This window comes from Apteryx rowi, unplaced genomic scaffold (assembly GCF_003343035.1).
Source record: "Apteryx rowi isolate R43461 unplaced genomic scaffold, aptRow1 scaffold_225, whole genome shotgun sequence".
NCBI lineage: Eukaryota > Metazoa > Chordata > Aves > Apterygiformes > Apterygidae > Apteryx > Apteryx rowi.
This window is the reverse complement of record NW_020448586.1, coordinates 731,905-744,264: the sequence shown is the minus strand read 5'-3', so window position 1 is coordinate 744,264 and position 12,360 is coordinate 731,905. Positions and strand designations below refer to the sequence as shown.

Here is a 12,360-nt window from a genome sequence, read left to right as displayed (position 1 = left end):
GGCTCTGCCCTGGGCTCCCTGGGCCCCCGCTCCCCCTRCCCTTGTATCGCAGCCGAAGGTAAATATTCCCCGCGGAGGCAGCGCTCGCCCTGGTGCAGGGAGCAGTTTTTGCTTTGTGTCGTGCTCTCCTAGGCAGCCGGCGGTGAAGCCAAGAAGCCGTCGCTCGCCGCAGCCAGCTGTTGCCAGCTCGCGAACCCACCCGCGGCTCCGCTGCCAACAGCTGCATCCGACATGCCGTTCCTATTCCCCGGCCGTGCCGTTCCTATTCCCCGGCTGGTGCGTAATGGTTGGCTCCCCCGCAGCCCTCTGTGTCCAGCAGCTCAGCTGAGGGCTCCTGGGCCGGTGCCTGGGGCTGCGCATCCCCCCGGGGGCCCCGCACGTCCCCGCTGGGGGGAAGGCGCRGAACCCGAGGGAGTGACGGGCTGCGACGGGGAGAAGGGCGGCGCAGGGAAATCCTCCCTGTGCTGCTGAGCGGTCTYGGAGGAGGGAGCGCAAGCTCCCCCCAGCCTGGGCTGCTTCAAACCAGCTGGGCTGGACCTGCACAGCGGGCTGGAAGAGGCAGGGCTCCCCCGGCGCTGCGGCGGGGGAGCTGGAAGGCCTCCTCGGCTCCCCGCGTGCCGGCCTGGAGTTGGTGCTGTCGGCGTTCCCCACGCCGCCGTTGCTCCTGCCTCCCCTCCGAGCCTGCCGGGGGGACGAGCAGCCTGGGGAGACACAGGAGGGACACCCATGCTTGCTCTGCAGCTGCTTGGTGCCCGGTCCCGGTCCCTGGGGGGACGCAGGCGAGGGCTCCCCRGGCCGGGCACCTGGGTGCTTGCGCGGCTCTGCCAGCCCTGCAGCCCCGCAGCAGGCAGGCGGCCGCCCCGGGGCTCTCCGCCGGCCGGACCGCACCGCTTTCTCCCGTCTGTGCCAGGCTGCCAGCTCGCCGCTCGCACGGCCTCGTCGCTGCCGGGCCCCCGCGGCACCTGCCCCCCGGGGGGACGCCCAGGGCGGGGGGGGGTCCGCGGGCCCGGCTGCCGCTAGGTGGTGCGGCACACGCGCCGTCCGCCCCTGCGCACTCACCTCTGGCAGCATCTGCGCAGCCTGGTGTCTGAGCCACCTCCGAAACCGGAGCGCCCCAGCCCCAGCCTCCCCGCATATTTGCTGACATACGTACAGCTCAGCCCAGGATGGAACTAATGCAGAAAACATGTTTCCCCGCTGCAGCGAGCGCGCAGCCGTGGGCCGGGAGGCGGCGAGGCTCCGGCGCGGGGCTGCGCTGGGGGTCCCGGTCCCGGCGAGGGCCGGGCTGGCAGCRGGTTTCGGGGCAGCACCTCCAGCCCTCTGGGATGCAGGTGGGAGCAGCCCGGCTCTGCCGTCACGAGCGAGCAGGCCAGCTCGGCTCTCCACAAGCGCTTGGGCCCACAAGCAAGCCGTGCCGCGACCGCYGTGCCGCTGAGCGTGGCAGCTCCTGGGGGAGCCGGGGTGCTGGCTCCCACCTCCGCCTCTCGCGGGCTGTCGTGCCGGTTGCTGAGCAGGGCTGGCCGCGCGCAGGAGGCAGCGGAGCCGATGCAGTCGGCTCGGCAGGGCTAGCACATCTCCAGCTGTCACGTTTCCTTCCCCTTGCGGCACTGCTGCCGGCTCCGCGGAGCCGAGCCTAGTTCATTAGGCAGGCGGCAAGCTGGCGGCCGGGACGGCGAGCCCCCGGGCCCTTCCGGTAGGGTGGGCACGCCGGCAGGGATGGGACGAGGGTGGCGGAGGTGATGGGATCCCCTTCTCCGGCACCCAGCGGAGGGTGCGCTTGCAGGTAGACAGACCTGTGGCAGAGGCAGACGGCGGCTGCGTGCGCGTGGGCGCGGAGAAGACCACCGCAGCCCCCGGCCTTCTGCGTCCCCGGCTCCTTGGGACCCACTGCTCYGGCACTGCCGGGCTGTGTGGCCGGGCCCAGAGCCCCCAGGATGCCTCTCCCGCTGCCCTGCTTTCGGTCTCCCCTCCTCCTCCTCCTCTTCCTCCTCCTCCCCATGGGGTACACGATGCTGAGCCCCTGCGCTGCGGGGGGCCCTGGCCCTCTGCTTCGCCCCGATGGTGTCCCAAGGCCCCGGGAGCACGAAGGGGCCGGACCAGCGCCGTTCCCGGAGCCGTGCAAAGTGCCCATAGCGGGACAGCAGCTCCCGTGGGACAGAGGGAGACAGAGCTGGCAGGAATTGGGGACATCATCCCTGCTGCCAGGCCCGTCTCGGTTTGGCAGGGCAAGGCTGTGAGCCGAGGGGTGTCCTGTCCTTCCCGGGAGACATTCCCAGTGCCGGTTTGCTGGGTGTGGGGAACGGGCCCCCCCCGCCCCACATCCTGCCTGCCGCCGTTGGGAACGCCGGGCTTGGCCGGCGCTGCCTCTTCCTAGCGGGCTGCGCTGGCTCGCGCGGTGTTTGTGCTGGCAGCGAGGCCCACGTGCCGGAGCCGGGGAGAATCGGAGCTTGGCACCACACACCACCTCCCGCCTGCCGGCCCGGCCCGTGGGGAGCGCGGGCACCCCGCTGAGCGGGGCTGGAGCCCGGCGCCCGAGGGGGCTGCTCCCGGCGGCGGCTTTTCCCTTCGCCTCCCTCGTCTGCGGGGTCGGAGGAGGAGGCTGCCGGGGGGGGGGGGGGTCTCTGCTCGGCTTGGTGCGGGCATGGGTGCTGCGCGCGGCCGGTGCCAGCTCCGGGTGCCTCTCCCAGGCCTGCCCCTCGCACCTTGCGGGATGAGGCYGCTCACGGCATGGGGCTGCCCCGGGCTCGCTGCAGCGGGTGCCAGGGACAAGCGCCTGTGTGCCGGCCCGGAGCTGTGGCCACGTGGGCACCTCGGGGCAATCGGATGCGGGGCCGGAGGCTGCTCCCCGTTGCTGGGATCGGGCTGCAGCCACTCTGCAAAGCCTGCGGAGCATCCCTGTCTCCTGACACGGAGGGAGCCCAATCCTGCCTCTGCTACAAGCGGTGGCAGCGGGCTGGCATAAGCCTAGCCGACGGAGGGGGCACCAGGAGCTGGAGGTCAGGCGTCTCACCGGCACCTTTGTCCCCAAGGTGGGGGTCCCACGTTGGCTCCGTCCTGCTTGTCCCCGCGCTGGCAGGGTGGCAGCGGAGCCCGGCCTCTCGCCGCCCTCCGGGCTGAGCTCCAGCTTGCCGGGCCGAGGCAGCGAGGGGCTCCCACGGCTCACAGCCGTCTTCCCCCAAACAGCGCCGGTGCCCACGGCGGCAGGCACACGGGCACCCTCGTTAGCTGGGTCCGGGGACACCGACCCCTGCGCGGGGGTCCGCGGCCGTGCGTGGGGCCGAGGCACGGGAGCGGGGCAGCGTTTGGCTGCATGGCGGTAGCGGAAGCAACGCGCTCGGTTTAGCGCTGGCGGAGCTCCCCGCTTTTCCATGACAGCTTTTAAATCGTTAGCAATTTGGCTGTTTTATTGGAGCGCCRTAAAAAAAGAGCGAGGGGGCTCCAAGCGTCTCCCGCGCGGCRGGGGCGAGCGCCGGCGGCGGGGTCCCGCTGGGACACCGCTAACCGCAGGACCCATCTGGGGGCCACATGGGACGCGGCAGGCAGCCGCAGCCGCCCTGCTAGTAACTCTTCCCCTCCCGTCCTCGGCGAAGCGGCGCTGGGGGCCGCGCGGTGGCACGGGGCTCGGGGACGCTGCCCCGGGGGGGCAGGCCGGAGGGTCGCAGGGGTGCGCAAGGAGGAGCGGGGCCGCAGGCGGCGAGGAAGGGGCTGCGGCGGTCTGGAGAGCCCCGCCGCTCRGTTGACCCTCAGTGTTTCGGTAGCCTCCGGACGGGCGCGGGGCGCCTGCCTCTTGCAGCCGGGATTTGGCATGGATCGAGAGTCCGGGGATGCACCCAGGGAAGTAAGTTCCTCTCCTCCTTCCCCGGCCCCGGCTGGGCACGAGCGTCTTCTTGGGCCCGCCAGCACGGCCCGGCTTGCTCACGGCTCGCTGAGCACCGTGGCCGCTTGCGTGCTGTGCCTGCTGCCAGCACCGCGACACCGCTGACGCCACGGGCACCTTGCCGGGCCGGGGGGGAGCTGCCGGGCCGGGCGGGCCGGGAGGCAGCACTTGGGTCCGCGCGTGCCGCACCGGGGCTGTTCACGGTCACTCTTTAGTCACGCCGAAAGCATGCGTCCCCCGCAGCGTGCCTGGTGGAAATGATGACCGTGGCGTCTTCTGTGCCTTGCAGAGCGTCCAGGGACACGAGAACAACAAGGACTCGCGGCTGGTCTGGCTGGGCGCCAGCGACTACCTCATCTCCGTCGGCTGCAGCCAGGTACGGCCCTCGCTGGGAAGGTCCCCCGCAGCACCCGGCGCGTGTTCTCCACGCCGGCCTGGTCTCGCTCGGTGTAAATGCAAAGCGAAGCGGTTTTGGAGCGGCCAGTGCGGCCCCCGGGGGAGCAGGCGGCTCTGGAGGCCGCGGGTCCGCTCTCCGTGCCGTGGGTGGCGGAGCGGGACCGGCCGCGCGGCCTGGCCCTCGCTGGGCAGGGTGGCCGGCGGGCGGGCGAGGGACACGCTGCCCCGGCGCCTCGCGGTCACGAAGTCTTTGGCCCTGCAGATGCGGGAGCGCGAGGTGAAGCTGTGGGACACGCGGAAATTCAGCAGCGCGACCCACTGCCTGACGCTGGACACCTCGCCCGGGTAGGGACGGGGACTCGCCGCGGGGCGGGAGGGCCTCGGAGGGGACGCGGCGCAGCGCGGGGTGCTTGGCCGCTGCCGGAGGGGGGACGTGCCCGGCCGCGGCCGCCGGCTCCCCCTTGCTCAGAGACCCGCGGCAAGCATGGCGGGAGAGGAGGACGCAGCAGCGAGCTCCCGGTGTCRGCAGCGCCCGGCCGCAAAGCTGGGGACGCTGTGGCCTTGTCCCCAGCGGTGTCAGGGCGGGAAGAGCGCACCATGACACTGTGACAGAGGTGACAGTGCTGGTGATGGTGTGGCCTTGTCCCTGACCTCATTCAGGTGGGAAGGGCAGGAGGTGGCAATGCTGAGGGTGGTGTGGCCATGTCCCCAGCCACATTGGGGTGGGAAGAAGCTCTGTGGTGCTGTGACAGGAGGTGACAGTGGCCGTGTCCCCAGCAGCATTATGGTGGAAGGACACTCTGTGGCACTGTGACAGGAGGTGGCAGTGCTGGGGACAGTGTGGCCTTGTCCYTGACCTCATTCAGGTGGGAAGGGCAGGAGGTGGCCATGCTGAGGGTGGTTTGGCCGTGTCCCCAGCCACGTTGGGGTGGAAGGATGCTCTGCAGTGCTGTGACCGGAGGTGACGGTGGCCATGTCCCCAGCCATGTCGGGGTGGAAGGATGTTCCGTGGCACTGTGATGGGAGGTGGCAGTGCTGGGGACAGCTGGCCGTGTCCCCACRACGTTGGGGTGGAAGGATGCTCTGTGGCACTGTGACCGGAGGTGACAGTGGCTATGTCCCCAGCCACATTGGGGTGGAAGGAYGCTCCGTGGCGCCGTGACGGGAGGGACGGCAGCAGCGCTGGGGCAGGGACTGCCCCGCGCAGAGCTACGGGACAAGACGTGGGAGCGGGCAATGCCTGGGGTGGCTGCCAGCTGGGCGGGCCCGTGCGCCGGGGCGGGCAAGGAAGCGGGGCTGAGGGCCGCCGGGCCCGGCGGAGGGGCGGCGAGCGGCCGGGGCTGCGGTGGGGAGGTGCCGGCAGCTCCGTGGCGAGGAAGGGCCGGTCGGCGCAGGGCCAGGGGAGCGCCCCGAGGCGGGGGAGCCGATCGGGAGGCTCGGAGGTGGGAAGGGAGGTCCCCCTCCGCTGCTGAGCAGAGCCGGAGCGTCACTTGTCCTCCCACAAGCTCTCCGGGCTCTCCCGCACCCCGGCTCTGCCTGGACGAGGGGCCGAGGCAGCCTCGGGGGTGCCACATCCAGCCTCAGCTGTGTCCTGGAGAGCGCGAGCGTGCTGCTGTGGGAAGCGATCCCTTCCACGAGCGCTGCTGGGGGTGGTCCTGGGCCGTAGCTGCCCTCCAGCTGCAGCAGCCTCCATCTTTGTCCTTTGTGGCCAGGCATCATTAGTATCCAGGGTGAACACCTCCAAGGGAGACTTGGGCACACAACACACTCCAAAAGGTCATGTCGAGGGGATGCTTTCCCGTGCTTAAAACCAGCTTGGATACAGCCCCCCTCCCGCAATATGGGACAGGCTGGGGTCCCTGCAGCCCGTCCGGGGAGGCGCAGGCTGCTGGGCCGGGCCTTATAGCTGCCGGCAGAGACTCCACCGTGCCGCGCCTAACCGGCAGGAATCGCCCCCAGCCCCCCCCGCTTCGCACACCCCGAGGAGGCCGCCCGCTCCGCCCGCCCCCGCGCTCCGGGGCCCTCCGCGCCGCCCCTTCGCGCCGCGGCGAGCCAGCCTGGCTAAATTGGATCCAGACGCGCGGCACTGCTCGCGGCCCTGTTTGCGCCGGCTGGAGTTATTTTGGCTGCCGGGTTTATCGGCCGCGAGGAATGCGGCTGGCATGCTCCGTGTGCGCGGCTCTTATCTGCGTGTCATGCCGGGGCTTCGCGAGGTCGCGGCGCGATGGGAACGGGAGCCGATAAGGCGGCGGAGGAGAGGGGCGGCGGGGCGCTGCGGGACCGGCGGCGGGCGAGCCCCCGGGCCGGGGGCAGCCGGGGCCCCGCTCCCCCGGGGAGGCGCCCGCTGCAAAAGAGAGGGCGGCGCTTTTTTTTTTGGAGAAAGCCACGCGCTGGGGCTGAGCGCTCGCAGCCGAAATTCCAGCCCGCTCCCCACCTCTTGCTGCCCGTAAATCTCTCGGAGCTGACAAATCGCGGAGGGGGATTTTGGGCTTGCTCCCGGCAGATGTGATAAGCGAGCGCTGTGTTTTCCCTCCGCCGAAGCTGCCTGGCCGGCTGGGATGCTCGGGCGCCCCAGGCACGCGCGGCCCCGGCCCGGGCCGCACAGGCTGCGGAGGGGGCAGTGATTTGGGGGATCGCCCCCCGGGGCACAGGCTGCAGCGCTCCACTGAGGCTCAGTGGTGCCGGGGGCAAGCTCGCCGGGGGCCTTCGGCTCACGCCAGCAGCCACGGCTGAGCAGTGCCACCTCTCCCAGCCGGGCCGCTCCGTGCCGCCGGGGGAAGAGGTGCTTTCCGTCCCTGCGCTCAGCCCGGACACTCGGGAGCCTCCCACGGGAGCCCAGCCGGGCTGTCCAAAATCACTTCCGTGCTGCCAAACCGGTGAACAGGGCTTGGCTCTGCCCCAGCTTCTGGCGGAGGGAAGAGCCAGGGGTGCTGCCAGGCGGAGGGACGTGGTGCGGCCGGGGGGACAGTTTGGGGACAGGACTGCGGGGCACAGCGTTGCGGGGCCGTGGCAGCCGTGCGCGGGGAGCCCAGTGCAGCCGCTCGTCGAGGCTCTTTGCGGAAGTCATCAGTGGGCGGCAGGAAACTCAGACCGCTCATTACCGGCGCCGGGAGYGCGAGCCGCGGGGCCCCGCTCGGCTGTGGGGACAGCCCCAGCGTGCCCAGCCCGGCAGGAGCCGTCGGATGCCATTTGGGAACYGGCAGCGCCCGCAGCCGTTTCACCCCGATCCCAAACTGCAGCCCGGGGGACTCCTTCCCCTCCGAGCATTGCCGCGGGGAAGGGGGAAGGAAGGTGGAAGATGGGGGCGTTGGCCTGATCCACCCTCACTTTCTCCCCAAAAACTGAGCCGGCCAGATCTTTGCTAGTGCATAAAGCTCGTTTCAAAGCACAGGGCTTGCGGCAACCGCCGGGGAGACCCCAGCACCCGGCGCACCCCGGCGCACCCCGGCGCACCCCGGCGCGGCTGCTGGGCGGGCGCTGGAGGATCTGCCCCGGCCGTCCTGGGCCCGCGGGGACTGGGCGAGCGGCTCTTGCCCTCCTCCCGGCGCCGGCCGCCGCGGGGACCTCGGTCCCTGCCTGCTGCCCAGAAACGTCCCCGCTGGCACCGGCGCACGGAAGCCCCCGGCGGAGGCGGGAGCAGGAGGCGTGGGTGGCCCCCGCCGCTCACCGGGCTGCCTTTCGCTCRCCCGTGGCTCCCTTGAATCGGGTTTTGTCTCCCCTCTGGCCTCCTTTAATTAGATCAAGGAGCAGCGGGGCAGGAGCCAGGAAGCGGCCTCAATAGGTTATTGTTGCCCTAAATTGTAACCAGGACCGGCGGGGTTGGGTTACCGGGGCTGAGGCGCGGGTCAGCGCCCGGACCCCGCCGTCGCGCGCCCGCCGCGGCCACCGCAGCGCTGCCCGGGGCCCGGCCGGCCCCGCGGGCCGGAACAGTGGCTCCCTTGTTGCGCCGCAGCCCGGCGGTTGCCACCTCGCCTTCCGCCCTCCCTAAATCTTCCCCGGGAAGGAGGAGGGCTGGGCCGAGCCCCTCGCCAGGGAGGCAGGCGGCCGAGACGGCAGCGGGCAGCATCCTCCCCCCGCCGCGGCTGGCTCGGGGCTGGGGCTGGCCGCGTTCGCAGGGCCTGGGCGAGCGGCTCCGGGTGACGCTCGTGCCATGGCCAGGGGCCGGGGACCCTCAAGGCTGGTCCGTGGGGCCGCACGCCCGGACCAGCTCCCTGGGGCTCCGCACCAGCACGGTCCTGCCCCCGCGCGCTGCCTTTCCCGCTGCAGGGGGCAAAGTCCACCCAGTGCCGGGGCTGGATGTGCCTGCGGGGAGGGAGGAATYGCAGCAAGGGAGGGTGTTTGGGGAGGGATTTGGTGCTGTTTGCCTTGCTGAGGACTCAGTGCGGGTGGCGGCAGGAGGCTCCGGTGCCTGGGCAATCCCCACCCGGGACACTGACCCGGGAAAGCTCGAGTCACTGCATCCATGAGCTTTCCCTGCTCCAGCCGGAGCCTTCAGCCATCCCAGCTCACAGGGCCTGGGCTGCTGCRGCTCTGAGCTCTCGCGCTGGCTGCATGGTGGAGCTGCGCGGCGGGACGTGGATCCCTTTGCAAAGCCAGCGGCTGGGGCCACATGGGCTGCCAGATCACCTGTGGGATCGCGGGGCCCGTGGGATCGCTCCCCACAGGGCACAGCTTGGCTGTTGCAGGGAGCGGGACTGGGGGCAGCAGGGGCATCACGGCATGGAGGAGCCGGCTTTTCCTGCCCGGACCCTAAAGCGGAGCAGGGCGGAAGGAGGGAAGGCAGGCGTCCTCCAGGACGTCTCCAGGCTGTCTCCGCTGCCGAGCTCCAGGTCTCATGCGCGCTGAGGAGTGCGTCTCCACCTTTGCAGCCCGGAGCTCTGCCTCGGCTTCCCTTTCTTCGGTTCTAATAGGAATTTTACAGCTGCTTTTGCTGTCTGCACCCACAGTGCAAGCYGGCTTGGGCATTACGGGGTTGCCCAAAGCGGCGGTGCGTCGTTCCGGGGATGCACCCTTCCCACCCTGGATTATTTTTACCCAAGTCCCCGTGCAGATAAATTGGAGCCGGCTGCACAGACAAGGGCACCCAAGGGCTGCTGGTGGTCCAGCCTGCGAGTGGCACCTCTCGGGCCTTCAGGGGTGCAYCACCGCCCCTGCAGAGCTCGGCCGGGGCTCCTGCCCGGCGCACTTCAGTCCGTCAGCGCTGCTTTGGGTGCTACGGGTGGCTCGTGGCGAGCCCGGGTGCCTGGCTCTAGCGTGATGACCAGAGAGGGTCTGAGCACCCTCCTGCCCTTGTATTGCGGGAGCGAGTAGCTGGGTGTCAGCAGACGGACACCTCCAAAGCGCTAGCGCATGGGCACGGTCTGCCCTGGCCCTGAGCCCCGGTCCCCGGCTCGTCCCTGTGCACCCACGCGCGTTGAGGTTCCCTCCCCATCCCGGCACAGGTTAGCCTGCCTTGCGCGGAGCCGGGCCGTGGCGGGGAGCTGTAACGGGGTGCAGAGCCGGCACGGCGCCTCGCGGAGCCGGGCGGTTGCACCGCTGCGCGGCCGGCGCAGGATTTGCGGGATGGGTGACACGGAGGAGCCGTCTCGGGGCATTTCACCCTGTGCCCGTCACTGCAGCTGTGCAAGTGCCTTCAGATGGGCAGCGAAAGCCCATGGGCTCCTGAGGCAGGGATGAAAGCATTGGCCACGGCCCCACCGATAATCCAAAGCGGAGAGAGTTTAATCGGTTAGCTACAGCTCTTAAGAGACGGTATCAGGGGAAGGCTGCGCRGAATGGGCAAGGCGGGAGAAATCTGCTGAGTTTGGCTGGGGAGGCTCCGGGTGGCCCCGGGATCTTGGACAAGCACAGCCGGATCACCTACCTCCTCCGCCCGGCACCCCGAGCGGTGCAGAAACCCGGCCCGGCGGGGAGGGGAGGGGACACCCGGGACCCACGCGGCCGCCACTCGGCCGTCCTCAGGGCGCTCCGGCACCGTCCCCGGCATCGAGGACCCCGCGGAGCACGTCCGGGTGGAGGGGCAGCTCGCCCGCCGCAGCCGCTGTTGTCACGCCGGCAATGCCTCCCCCCCCACGGTGGCGGCGGCCCCGGCACCCATTGGGCCCACGTGTGCCATCACCGCGTGGCCCCGCGGCACCCGGGGACCCCACTCAGGCCGCTGTCCAGCTGCGTGGGGCAGCCGCCCGAAAGGGTTAACGCGGCCCGACGGCACTGCCCGGGTAATTACGCCGGGTAAAAATAGCCGAGCGCCTCGCGAGGGGGCCGGCTCCCGGCGGGCAGGCGGCTCGCGCCATAATTGCCGAAATCGCTCCCAGATGGGCGGCAGCCTGGGCCCGGCCTCGCCGCTGGCCCCGAGCCGCCCCCTCGGGCGACCAGCGCTCCCAAACCTCAGGCGTCCACAGCTTTCCAGGGAGGCGGCGATATCTCTGCCCTGCCGCGAGCTCTTCCTGGCAGCGAGCGCCTTGCGGCGGCRGCGCRCGGCCCCGGAAGGCGAGGTGCCCGGCGCGCGAGGCGGCTTCGCCCCGCTCCTCGCGGAGCCCCTCACCCTGCCGGCAGCTTCCGGCCGCGGCTCTGGCTCAGCAGCCCGGCTGGATTTAATAGCGAGAGGGATTTTTGGGTTTTTTTTTTTTGGTCCCGTTTCAGGGGTTTTGCAATCCTTCGCCTGCGCTGATTCAGCGCGGAGGAATTAGCAGCGTCGCGCAATGCGCCGCTCTAAGCCGCTGCTGGCACGCTCCGGCCCGCGGCAGGGCTGGCGGCGGCCGAGGGGCTTCGGGGCTCAGGAAGCCGCCGGGTTTGGGGGGGCTGCGACGGCAGGTTTGCCTGCGGCGGCCATCGGGAATGGGCAGGGCCGCTGGGGTCGCACCCGGTGCCGGCAGAGCGCGGTGTCGCGCTGTGCGGAGCCGGCGTTTCTGCCGCTGCCGAGCTGCTGCCGAGCTCCCCCCCACACCCCTGCCGGTGCATCCTGCCTCCATCCTGCTGCATGGAGCCAGGACGGTGCCGGTGCACGTGGGGCTGCCGGGGACCCGCAGGCGTCCCTTGCTGCCCGGTGCAGGGGCTCGAGGCCGGACCCCTGCGTGGCCCCCAGGCAAACGCGGGGCCAAATCTCAGCACAAGCCGTGCTGCCCTTCACTGGAACCGCGGTTTAACCCCGCTCCCCGCCGCCGGCTCTGGTGCTGAGGCCAGGACACACCGTGACATCCCCTGCGCGCCGGCCCCTTCCCAGCACCTCCTGCCTGGCACCCAAATCCGCTGAGCCGCCTCGAAAATCTTGGCTGGGGGCTTTATGGCTGCGCCGCACCTGCCAAATCCGAGCGGAGCGGGGCGCCGCACTGCGCCGTGCCCGGTTTGCTCCCGCTGGCTGGGCGAGGCCCGGCGAAGGGACCGCTGGGGCCCGGGTGTCACCCCCCCCCCAGCCCGAGGGGCTCCCGCGCACATGTCCCTTGAGCTCGGCAAGGCCACCGGCAGCTGCCCGCGGTGCTGGTGAGGGCGCTGGGTGCCCGTGTGGGATGCTCGAGTCGTGCAGAGACGCTGCGTGTCCAGGGATGGGGGGAAAGTCCCTCCGGGGTGACTTTGGCCGGGTTGGGGCTATTTGAAAGCTGGGGGGGGGTTCTGGCATATATAAAATCCCTATATGAAGCTGGGCATTAGCAGTAAGGGGCCGGGAGGGAGGGTATTTGGTGGCCCCCGTGGCCCTTGCTGCGGTCCCTTGCGTGCTGGCGCAGTCGCAGCCCGGCGCCGGGGCCTGGCRGGCCGAGGGCGCAGGCTGCGGCTGAGCCATCCGTCTGTCCGTCTGTCTTTGCGAGGGGCTGCCTGCCCCTCGGCCACCAGCCCCCACAGGGCCGCGGCGGGGCCGTACGCAGGCGCCGCTCGCCCGCGCGCGGCTCAAGCTCGGCGGCGGGGTTTTCATCCCTCCTCCTCCTCGCCGGGCTGGAAAATATACAAAGCTYGCAGGGAAAATATTTACACAGCAGCAATTTTCGGAGGAATTTGGGAAGGCTAATTTAAAAAATCTGCGGGCAGAGGACCACAATGGGCCCTTTGAGCGGGCGAGCGTGGCCCTCGCGCCTGCCCGCGAGGCCGGGCCGCCC

General features: G+C 70.8%; 1 protein-coding gene across 1 annotated transcript in view; it reads left to right on the top strand.

Moving 5' to 3' along the window:
- Positions 1-12,360, top strand: part of LOC112965860 (coronin-7-like) — a 33,213-nt gene that overhangs the window by 18,477 nt on the left and 2,376 nt on the right. Inside the window, exons 8-9 of the mRNA XM_026065287.1 lie at positions 4,167-4,253; positions 4,536-4,618. Coding sequence (XP_025921072.1) covers positions 4,167-4,253; positions 4,536-4,618 — 170 coding nt within the window. The remainder of the gene's footprint in view (positions 1-4,166; positions 4,254-4,535; positions 4,619-12,360) is intronic.